Source organism: Sceloporus undulatus, chromosome 6 (assembly GCF_019175285.1).
Source record: "Sceloporus undulatus isolate JIND9_A2432 ecotype Alabama chromosome 6, SceUnd_v1.1, whole genome shotgun sequence".
Lineage (NCBI taxonomy): Eukaryota > Metazoa > Chordata > Lepidosauria > Squamata > Phrynosomatidae > Sceloporus > Sceloporus undulatus.
The window spans coordinates 45,027,684-45,054,638 of record NC_056527.1 but is presented as its reverse complement, the minus strand read 5'-3'; the positions used below and the strand labels follow the sequence as shown (position 1 = coordinate 45,054,638).

At 38.1% G+C, this 26,955-nt stretch overlaps 1 protein-coding gene across 8 annotated transcripts in view; it reads right to left on the bottom strand.

The window, feature by feature from the left end:
- The window catches only part of PLCL2 (phospholipase C like 2), a 126,664-nt gene that overhangs the window by 8,517 nt on the left and 91,192 nt on the right, over positions 1-26,955 (bottom strand). For all 8 annotated transcript variants that reach the window (XM_042471984.1, XM_042471988.1, XM_042471986.1 and 5 more), the window contains 3 exons: positions 17,772-20,258; positions 14,887-15,090; positions 7,386-7,461 (listed from right to left, as the gene is read on the bottom strand). In XM_042471984.1, the coding sequence (XP_042327918.1) occupies positions 7,386-7,461; positions 14,887-15,090; positions 17,772-20,258 (2,767 nt within the window). The remainder of the gene's footprint in view (positions 1-7,385; positions 7,462-14,886; positions 15,091-17,771; positions 20,259-26,955) is intronic.

Below are 26,955 nucleotides of genomic sequence, written 5' to 3'. Positions count from 1 at the left end.
AATCCAAGTGTAGTGTTCAGTGTGAATCCATGCCTCCCACCATTTCATAGATGTCCCTCTCTAGCCTTGCATCTCATTTGTTTGCTACCTTTGTTGTGTTTGAGATATGAAGCAGGAGAGAGACTGAGAATCTGAGAGAACAATGAGCAGGAGTGCAGCCGCTGCCTCAAAGGTGGAAGTGGATACTTGGCAGCAAAAAGTTTGAATTTTTGGATTTCCAGATTACGGATGCTCTATCATTCTCCAACTTGATGCCAGTTTTGCAGCTTTATGGTTGTTCAAATGCAGTATTAGTCCTCATAGCTATCACAAAAATAATTTTCTTCTGTCCTAAAGTCAACATTAAGTATAGAAAATCCACTATGTACCTGACTACATGTACATCAGTAATATTACTAAACTAAGTAATCCTAACATTCAAGTAAATATTCTTATAAGTTCACTGTTAATATTCCTAATAAAAGAAACATTTATTCTGCTGGACAACATTTTCATGCAGCAGAACCTGCCATGGTAAGTGAAATATGGAATAAGGAGTGGGAGAAGCTGCAGGAGGTTTAATGGAAGACAGGTAAACCTACCTACCTACCTACCTACCTTTTCTTTCTTATCCCACCTTCTGCTCAATATGAGGCACAAGGTGGCTCATAATGTGAGTTAAAACAATGCAGAGTTAAAACAATGGATAATACAAAAATTAAATACAATGAAACAAAACAACCATGCTGAAAATACTGGCCTGAATTCTGTTTATCCTGACTAGAGCAGACCCACTGAAGTCAACAGGATTCACCATTCAACAATTGATTGAGTGGGTCAACTCTAGTTGGAACTAACCAACAATATAAGGGTAAAGGTTTTCCATAACTAGATTGTCTAGTCTGTAGGGGGGGCGGTGCACATCTCCATTACTAAGCCGAAGAGCCAGCGATGTCAAAGACATCTCTGTGAGAATCTCTGTGAGAATGCTGTTACCTTCCCATCGAAGTGGTACCTATTTATTTATTTGCAGTTTTACATGCTTTTGAACTGCTAGGTTGGCAGAAGCTAGGACTAGTGATGGGAGCTTACTCCATCACATGGCACTTGGGCCTTGAACTGCCGACCTGCAGATCTTGCAATCATCAGAGTCAGAATCTTAACTCTACAACAGGATGCCAGCCACTAATTTGAAACAGCTTTAAAAGACTATTAAAATGATAAAAAATACAATCAATTAAAAGACTGTCTCCACCAGATAGCTAACATTGAGTAAACAGATTGTCTTCACTTGTTGGTAGAAAGGGGAGAAGGAACCTAGCTTTCTATGGCTCTCAAAACATGGGAGCAGCAGCCACTGACAAGGTTCAATCTATGTCCTTGCCAACATGCCTATTAAGGTGTTAAGACCATGAGAATCCTGAGAATCTTAAAATTCGGGCAGGCTAACATTGGAAGATACAGTCTTTAAGGTAGTCTGGATCAAACAGCTATACTAGACTAGCCCAAAGCCATGCCTACAGGTATCTTAAATTTCAGGCATTGGTCTGTTAGTTTGCGAATGAATTCACAGGTCAAAAGACACTATAATAGGAAGAAGTTTTAAGAAATTTTCTCTAGAAATTTAATAACTATTGAAACCAGACAAAGAACTACCATAATAATAACATTAAGTAGCACTATATGAAAGAATTGAAGAAAGAAAGAAATGCTAAGATTACTGCTTGGTTTAATGTGTCAGTCAAATTTGTAGTGATAACATAGAAAGTTACAAAAATCTATCTGCAATTCTGGGAGCTAGTACAACAGCTGCAAGGAAAAAAAAGATCTGGTTCAACAAGCATCAAGGTCTCACTTAAAAACCTCCAGTTATGTGTCCCTCAGAACAGCCAGCTCCAGAACTGCAACTCTATTGCAAGGGGAAAAAATTAAAGCAGGAATGATAATCAGAACAGAACAGTGAATGTTAGATATAGCATTTCTTTTTACAATTACATCATTTTATACATATCATCAGTTGATTTACAGCTCTTGTTTTCTGAACTACAGTTCCTCTTGATTCCTAATTGCTAGTCTGTTTATCAGCCAAAAGTGCAATGGTTGAAATTACTAACAGACATCTGTTGATGAAAATTCATTTCTCTTCAACAGTGAGACATAACTGAGCAAACACTGGTTCATGCACTAATTTATACCTACTGAATTCTGATGAATTTAGACAGGTCTACTTTCTGCCAACTAAACAAGGTGCCAATTAATGACAGTTCTTTTGTTTTACAACACTGTGACTTATACTGTTTGCAATTCCAATCACGAAAACAAAAGCATCTCAGGTTCCTTACAGTGGATGACAAAGATCTTGTTTTCCTTATCACTGCATCTTTGCTAATGCCAATACAGTGCTGAGAAAGGCAAAACTGACACAAGGCATGAATGATAAATTGCCTTGAGAAGCATACTGTGAGGGTTGCCACTTGGTTAAACAAGCATCATGGCAGGAGGCAAGAAAAAATGAGCATAGTTGATAAAATAAAACTGGATTTTAAAAATGCAAAATGTTTGAAAGAGAAAGATTTGGTTTATGCAAAGAAGCAGAATAATAGCTCTACACAGAAGGCCTTATCTGGTCAATGATCCGTGTGCCTAATTTTAAAGCATCAAAAAATTACTTCATGTTTTAATATTTTAAACTTTGTGCTGCTTCATATGTCAAACAAAATGAAGTTTCCTATGAACTTTAAACATCAGAAAAATCTGATTTCTTGGTTGTTGTTTTTTCAAGGTTTCTTAAGAAAAAATGACTGGATTTTCTCCAACGAACAACTGCATAGTTATTGTTGTGGGTGGAATCCTAAATCATCATCAAGAGAGACAGAGAAATGTAGGTCCAAAACATACTGCAGAAATAATCCAGTTTCAAACCACTCTTAACTGTCCTGGCTCAATTCTAGGGTATTCTTGGAACTGTAGTTCCGTGAGACATTTAGCCTTCTTTGTCAGAGAGCTCTGGTGCCACAATAAACTACAATTCCTAGTACTGAGCCAGGGCAGTTAACGTGGTCTCAAACTAGATTATTTCTGCAGTGTGTTTTGGACCATAGAGAATTAGTAGGAACTCCCTTTATTTTATATATTTACCTTAGTATTGCCTCTCTTGATACAGCTGCCATTCCCTCAATACTGTGACTATGCTATGCAGTTTGATAACTGTGTATACTAGTACCGTTTGACAAGGTTGCTAATTTAACCAGTTTTTTTTTCTTCATAATATGTCATCAAAGATTCATGATAACAGATGAAACTGCAAAAAGAAACCATACTCTAATGGCCAATCTTTGTGTCAAACAGATACACAACATATATTGCTCACAACAGCTGCCACATAAGTTTAAGTTTCAAGCAGCATCTTGTACTGAGAGAAAAGAGCTTTAGTTTAGGGCTAAAAAATTCTTATCCAAGTTTTCACAACAATGAGGTACAGTTATGGTTCTACAAAAAACCTTTTTGATAGATATATAACTCTATTTTCTGTTATCTTGCTTTTCAAACACCCCTGCAGTCTGAAATGTGTATACATATGGTATATATATTTCAAAGAGAAGATGTCTAAACCAAAATCTTGCACCTTTTCCTTCCAAAATCTGTAGAGAATTTTAATAAAGGCTAATTACTTATTACTTGCTTGAGCCAAGACTTTGGTAGATTAACAGACCATGTCCAAAGTGACAGATCTTCTTTCTGGGATAAGTAAAGAGACTATACATTTGCTAGTTGTTGGCAGTTTGTAAGGTTATACATTTATTCTGAACTCACAAACTAACTATTTGTGGTCCACCAACACATAGCACCAAAAAGCTTTTCTATATACTCATGTGTATATCAAGACATACATATTTGTGTCTCTGTATGTATGGATACACACATTTCCCTGTGACAAATCTGTCCAGGTTCAAAGTGCCTTTGTTAGCGCACTGATGAATTCACTAGCTGTAAGCTATATAGGGGACTTGCACTTCTGCTCTTTATAACACTGGTGCTGAAAAAACTTAACATCTCACAGAATATATGCGCACAGAAAGTATTTTCAATAATTATGAGATTTCTTTAGAACATAGGTCCCTTACTGTTCTTTTAAAATATATGTTATAATATGGGATGTAAACTTTAGAGTGCTGAGTCAGTATGTCAACAGAATCATAGAATAATAGAAAGGGACAAACAAACACAGTTGCATAAAAATATGTTAACAATGCTATTGCAATAACACCTAAAATCTTATGGCATTCCCCCTTCTTACCAGACCAGAATTTTTTTTTTAGCATGGGGTTGAAACACTTTTCCAGTTAGGAAAAAATTTGCTGAGCTCAAGATTCACCACCTATTTATACTCTTTTCAATGTCAGGAGGGTGTTGAAAGGCAACTTCTGCCACCTGCATATCTATCAAGCATGATAGAGGTTATGACCTTTACAGTATAATCACTAGGTCTGTTGTGGTTTCTGGATTTATGAGCTGTTTGATCAGCCTAGGTTGCAATGATGATATCACTGGTCTGTCCAAATGTTAACGTCTTGTTTTTATGCACAAAGTTAAATAGAGCTTGTAAGGTAAAACAGAGGACATGAGGTAAGATACTCACTAGCAGCCATTGGGTAAAGGTTATGAAGACAGCTGCACAGAAATATTTTATCCCTCATGAGCCACAGCAGGCCTTATTTTAATTCTGATCATTCACCATAACAGATTCTAGCAAGTTACCTTGGAGATCCTAAATAGAGCTAAATGCTGAAATATGTCTCACAACCCCTCCCATATAAACACAGAGAAATTTTAATCCTAAACACAGGATGAAAAAGAAACTTGATTTTATTGAAGTTAGTGTTTCATTCTCATACATTAGTGGGACTAGAAATTCAGTTTAAGTATGCTGTTCAAATAATAGATCAGAAATTATTTATCCGGTTTCACTGTAATCTTTTATAAAGAAGAAAACCTTGCCCTTAATCAAATGTAGCTCAGAAATCATTTGGCAACACTATGACATACAAAATAAACAGGATAAGTACACACAAGAGATTTATTATACACATCCAAGTTACTTATTAAATATTTGGATATTTGTATTTGTCATTTTGAACCTTATGTAATATGGTAACAGCTTATTAAATCAGAGCCAAAACAATAAAGCAGGTGTATACCTGATTCAAATATTATCTTCAACAATTCAGCTACTAGAACCAGCAGTTTACCATATGGTTTATTGCTAGACTTTGCACAAAGTAACCAGGGTCCAAACATAGACCATGGAGATTATCACACAGAGCTTTCAAGAGTCCTTCTCCCATCATTAAACCGTGTCATTTGCGTGATCAGGAAAAAGATTATCACACTCCCACATGCTTATCCCATTCTTCTCCCGTCGGTAAACAGTAATGGGTTTCTGTTAATAATAAATGATGGGTCCATTTAGTAAACAGTAAATGGCAAACAGTAATGAGTTTCTGTTAATACTAAATGATGGGTCCATTACTATTTACCGATGGGAGAAGAACGGAATAAGCACATGGGAGTGTGGCAATTTTCCCCCCAATACACAAATGAGACGGTTTAACAACAGAAGAAGGACGCTTGCCTCCTGTGTGATAATCTCCATTGTCTTAAGAGTGTGGAAGCAGTTAAACTAGACATGAAGCAGTTGTGCCATTTTTGAGACATAGTTGAGAAATTATAAATCACAGTAGTGTGATGCAGCAAGGGTGGACAACAGGGGTTACCAGACTGCATTGTCCTCCCCGGGGGATCTTGAAGGACCATACCCCTAAATGTTGTTGTTACTTGCTTCCCAATTTTCCTCCAATGTAAGCTCATTTTGCCATGCACTAAGGCCTACTATGCCATTTTGGGTCAAAGAAAGGTGTCATTTTCAGCAGGAGGTAATCAAGGTATTGATATACAGGTCATTCCAAACTGAAAAAAATCCTGTTAAAAAAACAGGGGTACCTGGGGGCCATTTGTGACCTGAAGCTACACTTTCCCTATCCATGATCTCTGTGCTTCCAGTTAAATGCCAGAATATTTACACTGGCCTAAATAAAAAGCAATCCAAATGAAAAACACCTCAAAAGTATATAATCATACTTTGTTTAGCTGGCATTTTTACACCACAATCATACACATATCTACTCAGAGCTAAAACAATTTAGTGTACTGCTAGGGGGTTTTCCCCACACCATTCTACTATATGATTTAATATATTAAATATGGATATGATATGTTTAACTTACTATGGACATTTATGTTGTGTTATACTGTGTTATATTGAAATACCTTGTTCTTTGCTATGGTTTTGTAGTAGGGAATAAAAATTGAATTGAATTGAATGCAGTGGGACTTGCTCACAGGTAAGAGGTTGTATGGATGCATCCTTAACAGATAAACTGGGATGGACACAGGCTCAGGTTCATCTCAAAAGTTTGCTATGGGATATTATCAATCCAGATATACCAATAAAATGTGATCCAAATGTATTTGTTATCCGTTATAACCAAATGAACATATTTGAAAAGTATCTACTGATTTAATCAAGAAACTAAATCTTTAAGTTTTATTTTTAACTTAGTTGCAAATTATACATTCCTTCATGGACACTTCTTTGGTTCTAAAAATATTCACCATCCCTACCAGGCAAGTATTACTTTCTGCACTATAAATAGAACAAGGAAAATTAAGGATAAATTAAGCAACCTGTAATGTGACACCTCCTGGCTCAGAGTGCATACTACCATATACATGGTGTCCAAATGGCATAAATCCATCCTAAATTTTTAAAAAATACAGTGTGTTGGCATGGCTCCTCTATATCAGAGTCAAATAAAAGATGTAAATAATTGAGAAGGAGTCTATATGCTATACATTATAAATATTATGTATGTGATTGAAGACATTATGAAACTTTCCATTGGCAGGAGGAAGCTGCTTATTTGATTTTCATCTCAGTTAACACTTCATGAGTTTGGCACTGGCAGACTGAAAAAGCCTTGTTTCTTATCCCAGTTAAACTAATTTGTGACCTTTGGCAAGATACTTCCACTCTAAATGTTTCATTTAGCCAAAAGTCAAGTTGATATGTACTCTGAGTTGAAATTAAAGATTAAAAGAATGGAGCAGATAGACAGCTGATACAGACATTTGATGTAATACCTAATAACACACTTGCTGTATAACCGGTCTTATCATATAATTCTCAAATCTTTTAAAACCAATTTATCTCTTGAATTTGGGAGATTACACAAAATCTTCATGTAGAATATTTTATCTGTTTTATAGAATAAAATAAACACTGCATAGATTACAGTAAAAAATGTGACAGTTTCTATTTGCATTTTTAAAGAGATATTTGTTCTTACCTGCTTTTTGACAGTGGACTATCTTTTCATACACATTATCTGCAGTTTCTGACAGAGTCTTGATACTGAGAATCATCTGCCAAAAAGGGAAAGAGAGAGCACAACTAGTTTAAACAACAAAACAAACACATAAGACTAGGACTCAAGACCTCTAGTGTCCCATTGTTGTCATTGGTTTATGTCACCTCAGTGGCAGTTGCTTAGGATAACCACCAAAAGATTCTCCTGTTTCTCTCACCTGGACCTGTGAAGGGACACAGAAGCCAGTGAAGGAGAAGAAGCCTTATACACCAAAAAGAAAGGAGAAAGATCATTTTTAACTTTCTCTCTCCCTCTCTCTCAATATTACCTTTTGATTCACCTCTCAAATGTGAGGAGATATTTTGAAGCTAAAGCTTTGCTTGGAGACATAAAAATATCTCAAATCTTTGGATTTTAGAATTATTTCAGTCCATGAAGAACTTTCACATTCATTGACTGAAAGCAACATCCCCACTTTTTTTCCCCGTCTTCCTCCTTATTCCTGAAATAGCTCCATTGGTCAAACTAAATTCAGTAGAAAATGATAAGGTATTATGGAAACCAGTTCTCATTTGTCTCTTTTAACTGGTTCATAAGATGAGCCAATTTTCCTCCTTTCTTTCCAATATTCCACCCCATCTATACCTATATTCAGAATAGAAATTCTTCTCCATGGCTTTCTTTCTTCCTGCAATTGTCCTTGTTTTTCCTTGACCCCATAGCACATTAATTTTCTCCAAGTAGCTTTGTCCAGAATTTTCACCACATTCCCCCAAATCTCAAGCCATCTATGTTTTTGAACTTTTTTGTTACTCAATTTGTTTTACTCTCTGCATTCTTCTTTGAAATCCTTACCACCCCCACCCCCCAGAAAGCAATTTAAAAGAAGGAGCTTTGTGGCTCTTTAAAGTCTGGTCATTTTATTTCACCATAAGCTCTTGTGGACTACAACCTATTTCTTCAGATGCTGGAGTGCAACCTCAGTAGATAAGTATTTATACAAATATCGGAGTGTGGACAACAGTGTGATGTTAAAAAATGTAAACTATACCAACACAGTGATGGGATGGCAAGTACTATATTAACACACATACTGTGTGTGCGCACGCACGCACATACATGCCTTCAAGTTGCCCATCAACATATGGTGACCCCAGGAATTTCATAGTGTTTTCTTAGGTAAGAAATACTCAGAGGTGTATATAGTGGATACAGAAAGAAAAAATAGCCAAAACTACAGAAGCTTCTCTTGGAGAATGGTATTTGCCCACACTCAACTTAAATTAAAACCAGCATTTTGGTATGTGTACAGTGCTAAGAAACCATTATCTCTGTTCAAACCTCTGCTGATAAATTAAAATGTTGGAACCTATCCAAATTCAGCTATCTTCTCTTACCAGACTTTATTTTAAATTCTTTGTTCCACAACAGCAGCCATTATTAGAGTCAAATAAGGCCAAAGATCTATTGGTCCATTACCCAACAAATTACAAAGAGGTGACAATGGGCCATGTCATGGCCATAGAGTGGTTGCAACAGTTAAGGCAATTTTTTTTGTGTGAGCTAATTTTGTAAAGATCCAGAACCATAGTCCTCAAGACAGAAATAAACTGGCAGCCTCAGTATTTGCCATTTTAAATCACCTATAGTTTGATAACCACATTCTCTAAAATATAAACTCCAACTGCCTGAAGTAATCTCCCATAGTCTTTCTGCTTGGAGATTCATCATTCCTTCCCTATCTCACTTTCAAGGTTCTTGGAGCACATTCAAATTGCTATTTTTCCTTATACCCACTGATGTTTATTTGGCTTAGATTCATTCCAGTCTTCAGTTGCATTCTCTCCTATCATAGATATTTTTCAACTCTGTCACATCCAATGTTACAGGTAATAACTTTTTGGGAATGTTAATCCAAAGTCAAATGAATCACATATATGGAAGAACTCCTAGAAACAAACCAATTAAAAACAACAATGTGGCTACACATGTAAGGGAGGGGGGGATAAGTTGCCCAGACTGGTAGGGACAGTGCCAGGAAGGCTAAATATTAGAAAAAGCTGAGGTTGGTAAGAGATGCTAAAGACCAGCAAATAGGGGAACATTCTCAGAGAGGAACAGTCAAAGAGGAAGGCAAAGGAAATGCTAGATCCACTGTTCAGTAAACAGTGCAATGTTAACAAGTGAAGAAGGCAGAACCACAACTATTTTCCTTTCATCTTCTCTCAAATGGGAAGCTAGATGCAATCTCACACAATGTAATGTTAATTGGTGGTGTTGTGATGGTCAGGATTGCAGTTCAAGATTGCAATGGACTTTATCAGGCAATATTTAGCTTGTTCTGTGCTATGTTAGATCACTCCAGTTCAGTACCTGGTGGGAGAGTTCTCTGTGTAAGATTTCAGACGGGCATCCTTTTGCATGTAAGGTATGTGCACCACTACTAACCCCTTCTACATGTCAATTTCCTTTAGGAAATGTATATTTTGTTAAGCAGCATGAAAAATCTCTGGCATTGATGCATTCAGTGGGCTCACTCTTAAGTATCTGAGCAGAAAACCACAAGAGATGTTACTTGCCTTTTGAGTTTAGCAAATCCAACATATGAGGGAATTTTTTTTTACCCAATATACTACTTGGTATGCACTGTATTAGCAAAGTAGGTCGGGTTAACTAGTTGAATTTGACAGGAGAAAGGGAGCTATATTGACACTTAGTACTGTCAGGAACAGTTGTTAACACTTTTTGTGGTAATTCTTGCAGTAACTCATTCATTATCCGGCCTGTTTTTATCACCCTATAACTCAGTCCTTTCATTCTAATGGCAAAAGAATGTTTGCTTCTTCTTTTACGAAATCCTAAGAAAATTCTTCAGCCAGAATAGAGAGAACAAAGTAATTGGAATAGGGAACACTCTCAAACTCAGCATCAAAAACAGATCCTTTGAGGGAACCAAAGTCAGGGAATGATGGTGGCCCAATAAAAAAAGGTAATTAAAAATTCAGTAACAATAGATAAAGAATGTAGATACAGAATACAGAGAATAACTTAAATAACTATGGACAGAGAAAGGAAAATTCCCTGCAACAGATAGCTGTTTCTTGGGGCAGAAACTAAGGTCTCACATGAGAAGCAAAAGGGATTGATTTGAACTGGTCTGTCATAAGCAGTACATACATACATATAGGTCAAGATGAGGTGAGTGTTCCAAACCAATAATGATATTCCTAGGTCAAAACTGTATATTGCTTTTTCAATCCTTGTTTCAGCATACCAAATTAGCCTAATCTCAAACTTGGGTAGGTACACCCAAATTATCTTCCAGTACATTTTTAATCTGTCACATGAAAATGGCAGGTAATATATCTACCTCAGTTCATTTCCTTGAAACAATACCTAATGATAATTACACTTCTTACCATGTTAAGTATATTATATTTTGTAGTCTCTACAATATGTTGGTAAAAAACTAAAATGTATTAAATAAAATTAATATCTGTCTTTCATAATTTTCTCCCAATGATTCATTTGATTCAAATAGATTACAACTGCATCAAGAAATATCATGGCTTGGTAAAGTATAACCCTTCAGTTAAGAGAGGCGTTTTTGTTTCAACCTCAGTGACAGCCCATAGAGAAAAAGAATGTGCAAACAAGACAGCAATCAATAGCAACCTCATTACAGACCAGCTGTGGTTAAACCCAAACAGTCAAAGTCAATTTATAATGAAGTGTAATTGATCTTTCTACTGTTTTAAGTGCTGTCCAAAATTGCCATTGTAAGAAAACAAAGCTTCTGGGTATTATTTATGTACTTGTCACCCATATACCACTGGTTACTCAAGGTTTAAGAGACTGAATTTGTCTGACATTTGTTTAGAAATGTGTACCATCCCACTGCAAAAAAAGGTAACAGATAGTCATGTTTGTAAGCCACAATCTCAGAACTGATTTCAATACTTTGAATATTATATGGTCTCCTTGGAGCTATTGAGGCATAAAGTGAGTAGAGAAAGCCTACAGAAGAAATGCTTGACCTCTTTCTAAAGTACACGTTTCCTAATTTCATTACTTTAAATGAAACCGAATACATGGATGGCAAGAGCAACTAGGTGTATTTTTAGCGTCCTCTCCTGCCCTTTCCATTTCATTGCATTCTACCAGACAAATTACAAAAAGTGTTTCTTTCACAGAGAAAGATGGGTGTGGCACACTCAAAAGGACTTCTTAGCTTTCATAGCCTTTAGGTTCCTTTGAGATGCTGAATGGCTGCAGTGAACTGAGGTCACAAAGAGAATTTTGTTTTCATTTTGGCTGAAAAATTCCCATTGTCAAACAGAAAGTTGCTGTGCAGTTTTAGAAGCAAATACCAGAAAAGATGAAGATAACAAAAAAGATATTGAGTCCTATACAAAATTAGAATCTCTTTGGATATTTCATAAAATATTTTAATCTTGAAAGGTTCAGATTTCCTTACATCAGAATTTTCTTAATAGATTTTCAAATGAATACAGATTCCTGTTAGTGGCGAGAAACCAAGAGAGATGTGTAGTGGTTTGAGTGCTGGACCATGCTTCTGTGAGACCAGGATTAAAATTCCCACTCAGCCATGGAAATCCATTGGATGACCTTGGTAAGTCACACTCTCTCAACCTCAGAGGAAGGCAAAGGCAAACTCTATCTGAACATCTTGCCAAGAAAACCCCAAGATACCCAAGACCTTATGGTCAACATAAATTGGAAAAGACTTGACCACAACAACGAATTCATGGTGTGAGGGAATAACCATTATTGCACAACACTAAACCTTAATACACTAAACCTAAACACAGAAACCAAGCACCAAGTTAATATATACTTGATCTGGGTTTGGAATGGAAACAGGTTCTCAGGTCTAGTTGGGTTACAATCATCTGGGCATAAATGCAATTATTAGTTCCAACTGGAGTAGACCAACTGAATTTGGTAAATCAACATGTATGTAAATTCCATTAGATGATTCAACAGTATGTACATTTCATTCCCCTGACTTGACCATATACTTTCAGTTCAGATTAGATAACTATAATTTAAGTGTTACTTTTGAAAGGGATAGTACACCATCCTTATTTAAAGAATGTCAGACAAGAAAGCACAATTAGTGCTCTCTAAAGCTCTACTTTGCATTCTGTTCAGTAGTATGGATAGGACTGTCTATTCTATGATTCATCCTCTCCTAATTATTACTAGATCTGAATGAAAATGCAACTAACTCCAATTTGGAGTCATTCCCAAGCTATCCACGAGCGTGGAACCAACTGTGTGTGTGTATGTGCCTTCAAGTTGCCTGTCAAATTATAGCAACTTCATGCATTTCATTGGGTGGTTGTTTTTTTTAGGTAAGGGAAATTCACAAGGTGGTTTTGCCAGTCCCTTTCACTAAAATATAGCCTACAGCACCTGGCATCTGACGGTGGTCTCCCCTCCAAGTACTAACCAGGGCATACCCTTCTTAGTTTCCAAGATAACATGGGGCCTGGTGCATTTAGGGTATTTAGGCCCATAGAACCAAATACACAAGTACATCTCTAAATGTACAAATACAATTCTAACAGCTTGCATACAATAATATATACTAAATTTATAGAATAAATTCTGTTGTAGCTCATAGTTATAGTTCTAATCCAACTGTTGTCCAGGGACATTTTAATTAACTGAAAATTACTTACTCACTTGACACTGGTTCTTTATTAATTACCTACTTTTCCTACAATATAGCACACGTTTTCATTTAATCCCCTGTAGTATTTTGTCTTTTTAAAATTAATCTAATATGTGGGTTGCCTTGTGCACATGTTTTTGTGGAAAGTCTACAAACTTTCATAACTCAGTGAGTACATTTACTGAGATCTATAGCTACTTACTGTGCAAAACTTCTAGCGAAGAGTGGGAGTCTGTTCATCCCTCTAGCTACAACTGTAAATGTTTATTTCAGTTTTATTACGAGAGAGGTATTTCTAACAAAGAAATGTTAAGTATTAAATTAGTGAGATGGACTGACCCTGGAACCACTGTACTTTTGGAAACATTCACGCTAACCACGAGGAACACTCTGAACAAACAGCAATATAAACCAGAGATAGCCCATGCACTTACCATAGTAACCAAGGCTTGTTTTTAAAACATTCCAGAAGAAAATGTCCATGCTTTCTTCCTATTATGCAGCAACAACTGTGGCACATTAGAACACAAGTGACCCTCAGGCTACAGGGATTTCTGGGGCAGAGCGTATGTGATTTGCCCAAGGTTTTGGTGATTGAGCAGGAAACAGACCCCTGGTCTTCAGGGTCATACCCCAGTGCTCAAACCACTACACCATGCTAGCTCTTAAATGTAGTGAAAATCCTCACTAGCATAGTTGCACAAGGTTGAACCGCTGCTCAACTGCTTGTGCACCAAAAATTGAGTTGGATGCCAGGCTTGCACTACTTTTGAAAACGTGCCACTGTTCAAATAATGCAGTAACACTGTTGGATACAGGCCACAGAATTTCCAGACACATAGATGTGCTGTCCTATCTTGTCTGGAAGCAGACAAACATACACTTACAAAGCTACTTAGTTCCCACTGTAAAAGCAGGAAGGAACACTGCCATGGTGACCTGCTTGACTATGAAGGTTGCATATGCACAAGGAGTCAGTACCTGGGAGGATTTGCATGGCTGTTTGATGCCTCATGCTGTTCCTCCACAACTATTTTGGTGTGAAATTGAAATAGGTGTTTTAAGCTCACTTTTATAATACGAACAGTGGTTTGTGTTAAGTTCCCTAAGAAGGAGCCATATTTGGGAACACATAATAGAAAATGTTTTATTTTGGTTGGATAAACATCAACTTTCCCCCCCTCTCATCTTTTCCATAAAATAAAAGCTGCTTATTATAAGGAACTTATTTCTACCACATGGAATATTTATATTAATATGCTGGGGTGTGTGTGTGTGTGTGTGTGTGTGTGTGTGTGTGTACAATTAAACAGTGTTTCCCAAAACACATAAAGTTTTTTGGGGGGAAAAACAGTTACTAGATGTGAATATGATTGATTCTAGGTTTCAAAACAGATTGTAAAGTGATTTACATTTCATAAACCTAAACCCTAAACCAATGTAATATTCTATTTTTACATCATCTAAAATACAGAGCAAAGGATTAGTAATTTGTTTTGTAAAAATTTGTTTTGTAAAAAGCAGCAGCAACACATGTGCAGGTAGAAAATACATAAATACACACTGAACAAATGGTTCTTTTTAATGACAGTTATTGATTTCCCTAAGTAACGGCTCTTATGTTAATCCAAAAGTACTTGTTATATGCTTTGTTTAACAGGATTAATCTTCCAGGCATCACTGGGTGATGGGGAAAGATGCTGGTGATTAGACTTTGAAAAAGAAGGTATTGTTAGAAATACGTTTTTCAAGCTGAGAAAGACATGAAGGATTACTCACCATTTCATATGCTGTTACAATTTTTTTCAAAACCTCTGGAACAATCCCTTGCAGTTCCATAGCAGGATATTGATCATTAAGATTCATCACCACCAAGGGTGTGTTATCAGATCTCACCAAGCGCGTAGATACTGCCAGAATGCACTGCATGAGATTTGCTACAGGAGAAAGGCCGCACAGCTCTTTAAACATACCTACTGCGTTCTGTTAATAAGAAAGAATAAAGTTATATTTCATAGATGCATAATATGAGACTCAACTTTATTCAGTATAATATACTTCAAATTCATGGTACATAGCAGTTACAACAGGTAGCCAATTAGTTACATAAAGCTATGCCCTCAAAACATGGCAGTCTTCCAAAGCAAGCAAGGTGTCATAGGTATTTGCTCTATTTATCAAGAATATTCAAATATACAAAGACTTTTAAAATGCTGCTAAAAGCAATCAATTTCACTGCTCGGTGGCAATTGATAAGAATGGCCTTCTAGGCCAAGAGAAGACTGTCCAAGTTAATCATACTGTCATAACAGTATGATCCTTCTCTCTAGATGAGAGTCAGTCTTTAAGACTGTCATGCAACCTTTTATCTCTTGAGGGTTAAATGCATGGGTCATTCACTTCCCCCTTCAAAGACTTTTTTAAAAAAAACTGTATCATGTCCATTATCACTTATTCTGGGATGAAAAAGATATGAGACAAGAGTTCTTGATCTTGCCCAAGGTTATTCACTCTCTTTCAGTCTACTTCACCCTCTGATTCACCCCCTTTACTAACTAAATAAATCAGGCATAAGTAGCATGCCAGTGGTTTTTTTAAGAATAACTGAATATATATTTTTCAAATGCCTATCACAGTCTTTGACTGGGAACTACAAAATGTGAAATTGTACAACATATGTAATAAAGAATTATTATCCACAATATTACAAACCCCACTCGTATAGCAGTTCTTCCAAGTATTTTAACTGACAGAATAATCAAAGCAAGATAGTTTGAATAATCCAGAGTAGTTCAGGCCACAAATGTCTACATCTCCCTATTGCTAGCTAAAGAATGAGCCCCATGTTACTGTTAATCAAAATGGAAATGTAAGGATTTTCACACTAGCACTTGGTTTAGCATATTTGTGATGCATGCACTTTACATATGCCTTACCACTATACTAAAAACTTTAAAATATTTTCTGATGCTTGTGTTAAACGAAATGGACAACTGCATTTGGTATGCTACTAAAAATACCTTTTTATGAGAAAAATCTAATTTTAGTCTCTAGATCACTGGAAGGGGCAGGCGGCTAACATGGGAAAACTGATCCCATTCATTTGATTGGCATAAGTTTATGTGACCATACTTTCCATTATTTCAGTTGCTTGAGCCAATTCTTATTTTGAGAATCTGGCACAATTAACTGTTTGGCAGGTTGTGATAACTTTAAATCAAATGAAATTTATGTACTGGATTGTTAACTGCAATTAAATTCCTGTTCTTACAGTTATGTATTCCAAATGTATAGTTTGAGCAAGGGGTAGGGATCATGCAGCCCTCCAGAGGTTGCAGGACTAAAAGCTCAACAGCTGTAGCTAGCATTATGCGATTGCCCACATGATACACACCCTTGATTAAAGAACCAAAATCCCTGTGATTCATCTGGACTAAGGGTTCTCAGCAGAATATAAAGTATATTCCTTCAGTTCACTTCTCTGCTTTTTGCACCCTCATAAAACCATAGGGTTCTGTCAGGCAAGGAATACTCAGAGGTGGTTTGTCACTGTCCTCCCAATTCTCAAGTTTTAAAACTCTTCTGACCCCTAATGACCTCCAGATGTGTGATTTTCCACTTTTTGTCATGAGATGCATATAGAGGGACTCAGTAGCCTTATAGACAGCCTTAGCAGCTGCATGTAGTCCACAGGTTGCATGATTCACACTCCCATCTAAACAGATATTGGCTGGAATTCAGACAGGGGCATCCACATGTATACAGTGCACCTGCGCTGTACACGGGTGCATCATATGCAGCTTTACACATACACTGAAGCCACATGGCAATCAACCAAATGGAGTGTGCGCTGGGCTGCACCGCAAGCATGCACCCCATTGTTTGAAATGAGGCGCGAACATACAAGTGATTTTCCTTATATGGAGGGGGGATCTAGAACGGATCCTCCACATAAGGGCCCACTATACATATCACATATACAGATTATTATTATTATTATTATTATTAACCTTTATTTATGAAGCACTGTATTTTTATGAAGATGTGTTTTTTCAGGTGCTGCAGGGGTTGGTATTCCCATCCTCTCTATGCAGAGACCAAAGATCCACTGTCAACTTTAAAGACTTGACACCACCTCATATACGCATTCCATGTGTCAAAGTGATCAGGCAAGATCAAAGAAGCATCTTGCAACCCCCACCGCAGCCAGATTCACAATGATTACAGAAGAGCGGAGACCTCTGGAAGGCCCAGATTTCCAGACCTCAGTGCTAACGTCATCACTGTATGTCTGGGAGAGAGGGTAGTCAGACCTTCTCCAATCCTGCCTCTTTATGTTGATGCACAAAAAGCCTGTGTGAGGCAGCTTCAAAACTTTAAAGTAAATCAGGGGTGTGGTATATGGGTCAGCACAGCATAAGGTCTGCATGCAAATATTTATACTATGCTAAGGGGAAGCTGAATTGAGTCCATTCTGTGATTAATTCTTGGGGGAAGGTTATATTACTGACATTTGTTTTTTAACATTTAAATATTGTGAGATTATTTGAGTCCTTTTTGAAAAACACCTAATCAATTAAAAACAGCAATAGTCACATGATCTCTCATAAAAACATACACATCTGCCACTGTATTACTGATGTAACAAGAATAAAAGTTGGTACCTGCATGTTTTCCCTCAAGTCTGTGGCATCCCGTATGGGCTGGAGAGCATTCTTGAACACTTCATCAATGGTTTTAATCCATAACGTCCTCATACAGGCATATTCTCTGGATTTCTTGCTTTTCCTGACAGAAAGGCCTCGTTTATGAGGCTTCCCACCACCTCTTCGATTAGTAATGGCCACATGAACAAACAAGAAAGTATGTGCTAAAGCTTCTCCTACTAAAGATTGAAGCGGAACATGCCGATAACCTGTCTGTAAACATTCAAAGGGAATTGTGTACTGTCCAATAAATTCATCCCCAATGTAATCATCATCTAGCACTACAAAACGTACCATAGCAAGTTCAGGGAGATTAATCTGAAATTCAAAACTCTCATCAAAAATTGGATTGTCCCCATTTTGATGCACAGTTTTTGTCCTTTGCTCTGCACAGTCTGCTGGGATTCCATGGATTTCTACATAGACATAAGGATCTACAATATCACCTTTGGCACCTGACCCTTTGGGTTTGGGGAAATTCTGTCCACTAATAATCTTAACATGAAGAAGCTGTGGTGAAACTCCAGGCACAGTGTCCTTTGTATTTGCACTAAAAAAAGATACTTCTTCTCGCATTATAGCAGGCCGTAGTACATAGCCACAATTGCCATTTTGTCGAAACCAACCAATGTTGAGGTCCATCATCAGCCCAGGCGTCTGAAAGTTCATTGCCACTATCTGGCAGCCACATTTCCAGAAATCCTGTGGATTCATATTACTAGAATCAATCCTCATAGGGCTAGGGAAAACCCTGGCCAGGAAGCGTTTGTTGTAATTCACAAAGTCACCAGGATTTTCATTGGCATATCTGTTAGCAAGCACTTCATTAAAGGAACAAACTTCCCAGTATTTCTGAAGCTGAAATGAAACCTGAAAATCTTTGAACTGGACTGATTTGCAGATGCTTACCAGTTCTGAAAGCTCCTTACAGAGCTGAAATCGTTTCACTGTGACAATGTTCTGCTGATCCACCCCCTCCTTTCCCATTCTCTGTGACATTTCTGCTCCTTCATCTTCATCTGTAACATCTCCCTCTAGCCCAGAGCAATTAGGAGATAGTTTCTTGCCTTTAATTAGTATTTTCCATTTTAGGGAATCAGGAGAAGGCAGGTAAGACTCCTCTGTGTTCGGAGACTGTGTGTGCATCTTGTCTCCCAATATTTTCTTCATATGCTGAACCATCACCTTTTGTTGTTTGAGAGAACAATGGTTTTCTAAGCACAAAATGAGAGGGTAGTCCGAAGCAAAAAATGCATATTTGTTAATAATGTCAATCACACTGCGGAAGACTATCTGTGAGGTCATTGTGTGCCCTGTGTAAATTACAGGTTCGTTGTCAGGACCATCCCACACATCCAGCTCAACACTGCGACATCCCATTTTCAGAGCACGAATATATCCTGTGATGTCAGAAGGACCTCTGAACTGGTCCTCAATCAAGTATGTGTTATGAGATGAGTTTATGAAATAATGAGATAATGGTTGGTTCATGTCCTGGCATATCTTTTTATGCTCTGGGTCAAATATATGACATTCTGGGGAAGTAAGATAATTTGTGAATCCATCTATGGAAAGCCAGCCCTTTTCCTGACCTTCTTTAGATGGCTCATATTTACAAATAATATCAAGGCTTATTTCTTCATTGACATGTGCCATACCCTGTTCTGCTTCTAAAAACATCATAAGGTCCTTACTATCAAGGAATTCTTTATTGCTAGAAAACTGAACTAACAAAAAGTAAATCTCAGGACGAGTGCAAAGCTCATGAAAAACTTCAATGAACTCTTCTTTTGTGATTTCTGTACCAGTTTTGTCTTTTGATCTGTGTAGCTCTTTGAATTTCAGCTCAATTTTACTTGTTTTTAAACCAGGATTCAAGTTTTTTATAAACTGTACAGCTCTGCATAAGGATATACGCCCCAAATTATCTACATCTGTTTCATTAAACATTTGTGAAACCCATGAAGTCCGCATTTTATCTTGACTACTTTCTAGCATATCTAGTGTATGTTTTCCATAAGATATCAGGTATCTTAGCCCAGTTACCCAAATATTTGCAATATCAGCAGAATTTGCAACAAGATCTAAAGATTCATAATTATCTCCATAAATAATAGAAAATGCACAGTCTTCTGAAATCTGGTCAGAAATTCCATTACTACGAAAAATGTCAGTATTTTTTCCTGTTCTCACTTCTTTGATGGATTTAACATCAATCTTTGCCTTTTCTGAATCCTTCTTTGAAGGTTCCCAACGCAGAGATTGCATATCTGCATCTAAAAGGAAGTATCGATGATATATTCTAGAGTTGGATCGAACTTTTCTGAGTTCTGAGCCTTCAACCATGGCATTAATACAGTCACTGGCACTACTGATCTTCTTCTCAGTAGGCATGCTGCTGAATGACACTGTCTTTTTCCGTTCTCTTTTTTGCTTTGTGCCATCCTAGAAGTAGAAGGAAATTTCACAGGATAAGTGCCACATAACCATACAAATATATGCTTTTCAAAAACTTGTATCAAATAGGTTATTAGCATACTTTCTTCTTAACTTGATGTACCATATATACTTGACTATAAGTCCAGAAATTTGTGCCCCAAAATTGGCCCTAAAATCTTGGTCGACTTATATACAGGTCAGTACACTAATACTGCTTAGAAAGGTCCTCAAACAAGCATCGCCTGATGCCACACTCTTCGTGCCTTGAAGCAGGAGAGTGGTATGTGAAAGAGGTTCCCAGTCCCAATCTGAAAGCCTTCACTTCCCATCAAAGAAACACTCCTATCAGCTCCTCCTCTGTCCCTTCCCAGTCCAGTCTGAAAGCCTTCTCTTTAATTAGTGCTCCATTGTCTGCTGTGAAACCACCTGACACTGGGTGGTTTTCATTTACTGCACAGTATGCTGTAAAGTCCTACAGCCATTAGATAAGTCTACATGGGGACCACCAAACACAGTGTTCAAATAAAAACCACAGAACACGAGAGACACTGCAGAATGAGTCAGCCAGAAAAATCAGCAGTAGCAGAACACGTTATAAACCACCCTGGGCATAAAATGTTATTTGAAAACACTAAAATTCTGGACCATGCCAACAACTATCAGGTCAGAATGCACAGAGAAGCCACTGATATCCACAAAGACCTAGACAACTTCAACAGGAAAGAATAAACCTTCAAAGCCTCTCCTGTCCTTCGTTGAGCATAGCATTTGCTGGATTTTCTTGGTTGGTTTGTAGATCATTTGGAGGTTGTGTTTCCTCACCAGTCTCCCTATTCTGTTTGTGACTCCTTTGATGTATTGTTAAAAATATCTTCCTTTTGGGTGGTTGTTTGTCTTCACTCCTATGGGTTTTTTCTGGGTCTGGCAGTCCTTCTGATGTATGAGCTGGAGTAGCGTTTGCTTGTACATCCCAGTCTAGGTGCTTCAATTCATCCTCCAGGAAGTGGGATTCACAGATCCTTTTTGTCCAGTCTACCAGTGTTTTTATTGTGCTTCTTTTTTGTCCTGGTTGATGGCTGGAGTTCTTGTGTAGATGTCTCTATGTGTAGGTTTTCTGTATACTATGTGGTCCTAACGTTGGTTCAGTTTGCAGATGACCAGGACATCCAAGAATGGCAATGTTCCTCCCTTTTCTTCTTCCATCGTGAATTAGATGTTCAGATGGATGTTATTCAGATGGTTAAGAAACATGGTCAAATCTTCTTCTCTGTGGCTCTAAATGGTGAAAGCATCATCCACTTATCGGAACCATGTTGTGGACTTTTTTAGTGCTGTTTCCAGGACTTTCTTTTCAAAGTGTTCCATGCACAAGTTTGCTATCACAAGGCTCAGAGGACTTCCCATGGCTACCCCATCCTCTGCTCATAGAATCCATTCTTTCACTGGAAGTAGCATGTGGTGAAGCAATGTTCGAACAGGGCTATGATGTCTTCCAGAAAAAATTGTCAGATGAATGCTCAGACATCAGAAGTGCTGCCAGACCCAGAAAACCCACAGAAGTGAAGGCAAAAAAAAAAACACTCAAAAGTGAAGGTATTTTTTAACCATACATCAAAGGAGTCCCTGATAGAATAGGGAAACTGGTAAGGAAACGTAACCTCCAAATGATCTACAAGCACCTAGACAACTTTCAACAGGAAAGAAGAAACTCTTAAAGTAAACAAAGTTTGGCTACCTGTCCTGAAAAACACCAAAATCAAAAATCAGCAAGTGCAAATGAAAACCACCCAGTGTCAGGATGGATCACCCTGAGGCCTTGCCATTCAACAACAGACAAATATGTAAATCACTTCTTCTCAATCAAGGGTCACACAGTATATATCCGCCACTCATTTCCATGTTAGCATTCTCTGAAGATGCCAGCCACAAGTGCTGGCAATGCGTCAGGAATAAACTTCCAGAACATACTCACATAGCCCAAAAAACCCACAAAAAAGTATTTTTAAACTAGATGTTTGTGTATTTTTACTGTTTAAAGTACAGCTGTACAGTGTACTACTATCCATAACAGTGAAATGTTTTTTACATTTCTTAATAAACATATCTGGATGTGTTTGCTTTGGCATCAATTTATTTGGGGCCAAGTAAATAAACATAGCAAAATCCATAGCAAACTCAAACTAAAAGAATCAATCTATAATCCTTCAGAATTTTGAGAACATAGGAAATCAAAGTTATGTGATGAAATAGTATGTTGTGTTAAAAATGTGTGTCTCAATAAAATGGTTTCTAAGGTATGGCAGTCCCTTCTAGTATCGTGACGTTGAAGAATTATGCTTTTGTTCTCCTGGAATACATTGCTAGTACAATCCATTATACTAAATTATTAATGTATATCTCTGCAAATCAGAAAGAAAGCAAGCCAGGTAGAAGTGTTTCCACAGTCAATGCATCATTATTGCTTTACAAACAAAATTATATTTCTAGTGTAACTGTCTCAGAAAGACCTTATTAAATGAAAGGTATTGGAAAATACATGTCTCATCATTAATGCATGCAGAGCTGTTTTGTTTTTAGATTTTACAGTTGGGGACATAAAATGCTTGAAAGATATATTAACTCATGTACTTTAAGACCCTTCCTAGATTATTACTTTGAATGCAGACATGTAACTTCAGGAGTGACATGGGTATCTTTCTCTAAGGCACATATTCTAAGAGTACAAACAACAATATTTTGCCAGTGGGAAAATGATTTCTTCTAGAAAATGAGAGAAAATATTCTCTCTCACACACACATACACACACACACACTTCAAGCAGCCTGCCATGTATCATGGAGTATGTTCCAGTTGAAGAAAAACAAATCCACATTGCCCATGGGATCACAGAACTAGTTTCACCACTCACTGGATCAATCAGTTCTCTTTTCTTCAGGTGATCTGGTGCTGCATTTCTAATTTCTTGCTGTGTATGAAATTTTTCTGCACATTTCTTACTATTCTACATGCTACACTAATGTATGGATATTTATTATATCACTGTCTGACTCACTTTTGAAAATTCAGACACATAGTGCACAGGATCCAATGGTGTACAGCCAGAAAAGAAGCATATTTGAAGCAATTAAAAAGGGTCATCTTCCTCCTTTCGAGCAGCCCCCTCCCAATAACTTCATCAAGGGTTTCTCTTTCTGTTCATTCATACCACTGAAAATTTTACTTCAGAAGGTTTCCAAGTGCTCCAAAACATATACTGATGGTGCAAAGGGGAAATGTGGGGGAAGACACATCCCTGCTGGTTCTGCTAACAGAGTTTATTCTGTCAGGATTGTGCAGATGGTTGGATCCTATATAATCCATCAGCAGTGCTTCTGGTGAACAAATTAACATACAGCACTCTCTCTGTGTGTCAAAAGTTAAATTAATCTCATTATATATTGCAGTTACTCCTTTGTTAAACTGTCATGCTATGCCACTAAACAAGAATAAGACGTTGCCTACACTGCAGCGCAAACCACTATTTAAATCTGTAATTTCTCCCTAAAATGAGACTGCTTCACTTGACATTGGATACAAACGTGTGGCAAGGGGGGGGGGGGGGGACAGAAAACAGGCAAAGAGAAAACATAGGCAAATTGCTGATTAAATCCATTTCTTACAGTCATCAATAGCAAATGAAAGGCCATCATAGCCTGCTGCTGGCTGTCTCTTCCTTTTTACAGTCTCAAGTGGGAAGTACAATGTGCACCCATGATTTGTTAACAGCTAGCTGACTGCTGGTCCAGATGTCTATAAATAATTAAATTATACTGACAGTCCCACATTGACAGACACAAGGATTTTCCTTGCCTAGAGGGATGGAAAAACTGCTAAATTGTTCCTCTTTACAATCAAAAGTGGCTGAAAAGTTTAAACCACTTAAAAAGTTTAAAGTGAATACTATACAAGTGGAAATCTGGAAAATTTCAACACACAAATAAAGCAATTTTTTTACATATTCATTTCACTTTTGTAAATAAATCATCTTTGTTTCAGCATTACAAATGTCAGCAGCAGCATTCTAAAGGTTCACAATTGATGTAATCTACAACATCCCACTTGCACACTCTTATTTCTTCCTAGCAGAAGAAGCGGAACACTTAATTCAAAAGCTACTTATCATATTAGAAATTAGGCTTGTCCTTTTTTAAACATGAGACTAAATATCACAGTTCTTCAGTTCTCGATATTAAGCTGGATTTCATTTTATTATACTGATGTTTAATAAACTATGATCTGTAGTGTACAGGGTCCCCCTATCAAAACACTGTAATCACACCTTAAATCAAGTGTGAGCACATGGCATTGAAAGAGACATCCCTCAATAATCCAATCCAACCTAAATGAATATCATTTAGGTAGGTCTCACTGAAAACAGTGTGAAAAGTTAGTGGTTAGCAATATAGGTCCAAATCACACTGCAGAAATAATCCAGTTTGAGACAGCTTTATCTGCCCTGGCCCAGTGATAGGGACCTTCTCTGTCACTGAAGCACAATAAACTACAGTTCTCAGAATTCCTCAGCACTGAGCCAGGGCAGTTAAAGCGGTCTCACCCTGGATTATTTCTGCAGTACATTTTTTATCTCAGTTATGAGCAATTTAATCTAGATCCAGTTCATTTACAGGTGTTCAAATATCTCACTGAAATGTGATATTTTGAAGAATTAAGAAAGGAATAGCTCAGTGCAGCATCCTGTGATTCCTGATTTTCAGCTCTTTTTCTTATTAGGGAAGTGTAAAAATAAGAAGCACTCACAAAACAAATACACTGCATAGAAAGGGCTGTGTGATATGCTGATGACCACTGACACCCAAAGGCACAATCCAACAAATACTCAGCTGGATAGGCCTCATTCATCTTCAGTAACAATCAGAGAGGTCCCTTATACTACTCATGAACTGAAATTAAAAAAAAAATAGATATAATGCATCCATCTCTATTCATAGCTGAAAAATTAATTCCTGAACAAAAGTTCTTTATGTTGACCAACAAGTCCTATGTTGTGTTGGTTCACTTTAAATGAGTGGCTCACTCCACAAACCTCCTCAAGTCCTCATTTAGTAGAAGCAAAATTCAGAAATAGTTTAAGCAAACACACACCTTTAAACCAAGGACTCCTTCTGGAAGGCAGTGTATTTTGCTTCCTTGTGTTTATCTTGCTTCCTTTACTTGCTCTGGAAATAAGGTCATTAATGTGTGTGGGACACAGCTTGGAAGTGGTTACAAAAACAGTCTACTGTAATGAGTTTTTCTTTTGTAACAAGAACACAATGAAACCAGATTTCAAACGTAACATATTCTGTGGGTGGTGTTGGTAGATGAACAAGGTTTTGTAGTTAATGGCAGGATACAGACCACCCCTTTGGAGCGGGTGCAGATCGACGGATTGAGCTGCCACAGCAACAGCCCCGGAGGTCCTGATTCGCTGCTTTTCCAGGCCTCAGGGAAGCGGCAAAATGCTTCATGCCCCAAGGACATCCCGACAGCGGTGGGGAGAGAGAGAAAGGGGCCACTCAGCCCATTTCTCTTCAGTATCACTGGCGCGGCTGTGTAAAGGCTGTGCCAGCAATACGTGCGGCGAAAGGAGCTCCATTTTGGAGCTCCTTTCAGCACAGCTGAAAGGGCGCCAGTACATAACGGCCGCGCCGCACCGTTTGGATGCGATGCAGCCGTTACGTCAAAATGGCAGCGCCCATGTAGACAGGGTGCTGCCATTTTGACGTACTGAGTACGTACTAGGGTTAGGGAGCGTCTGAAAAGGATGCTCCCAGGTAATTTGGCCCATCTGTACAGGGCCAATATTATATCAACTATAAGCTTTCCTTAGACCAGTGTTTCTCAAATAGTGGGGCGCGCCCCCCAGGGGGGGCGTGAGGCTCCATAAAGGGGGGCGCGAGGTTCTTGCTGTTCAGGCTGCCTGGCCAATGGCTGGACAGCCTGCTCCTGCTGCAGGAGCCTGCCCCAGCTCCAGTCTTCCCCATTTGCCAGCCAGCCTGAAGAGGAGGAGCTTCCTCTCTTTGGAGCCTCATGCGGGCCCAAGGCTGGAGCCTGGAGAGGGCTTTGCAAATTGCAGGCAAGCTGTTTCCTCTTTTCCCCCGTTTCTCTTCCTCTTTCCCTCCTCCTCCTCCGCTTATTCTTTTTCCTCCCCTCTTTCTCTTCCCCCTCCTCTTCCTCCTATTTTTCTTCCCCTCTTTCTCTTCCTCTTTCCCCTCCTCCTCCTCCTCTTCCTTTTCTTCCCATTCCTCCTCCTCTTCTTTTTATCTTTTTTCCTATTCTTCTTCTTTCTTCTCCTTTTCTTCTTTCTCCTTTCCCTTCTTTTTTCTCCCCCTCCCCCTCCTCCTCTGTTGTTGTTGTTGTGTGCCCAACTCCCCCCTTGGCCAGGCCTGCATTTCCCAACAAGAGGGAAGGCAGGACTTGTGGGGGCCATGGGGGGGGGCTGAGTGGGAGGCAAAAGGGAGCCCAGGAGGGAGCCCATCACGCTGCATCCACATTGGAGAAGTAACCCAGTTTGGCTGGCAATGCTTTAAATCTTTTCTGACTCAAGGCTATGGAATTCTGGGAGCTGGAGTATGTCAGAATTTCTGGCTTATGGCAACCCTGTGGGAAACCCTCCAGTTGAATGCCTGTTCTGTTTCAAATGCTAAGCGTGCTTGTGAGTGG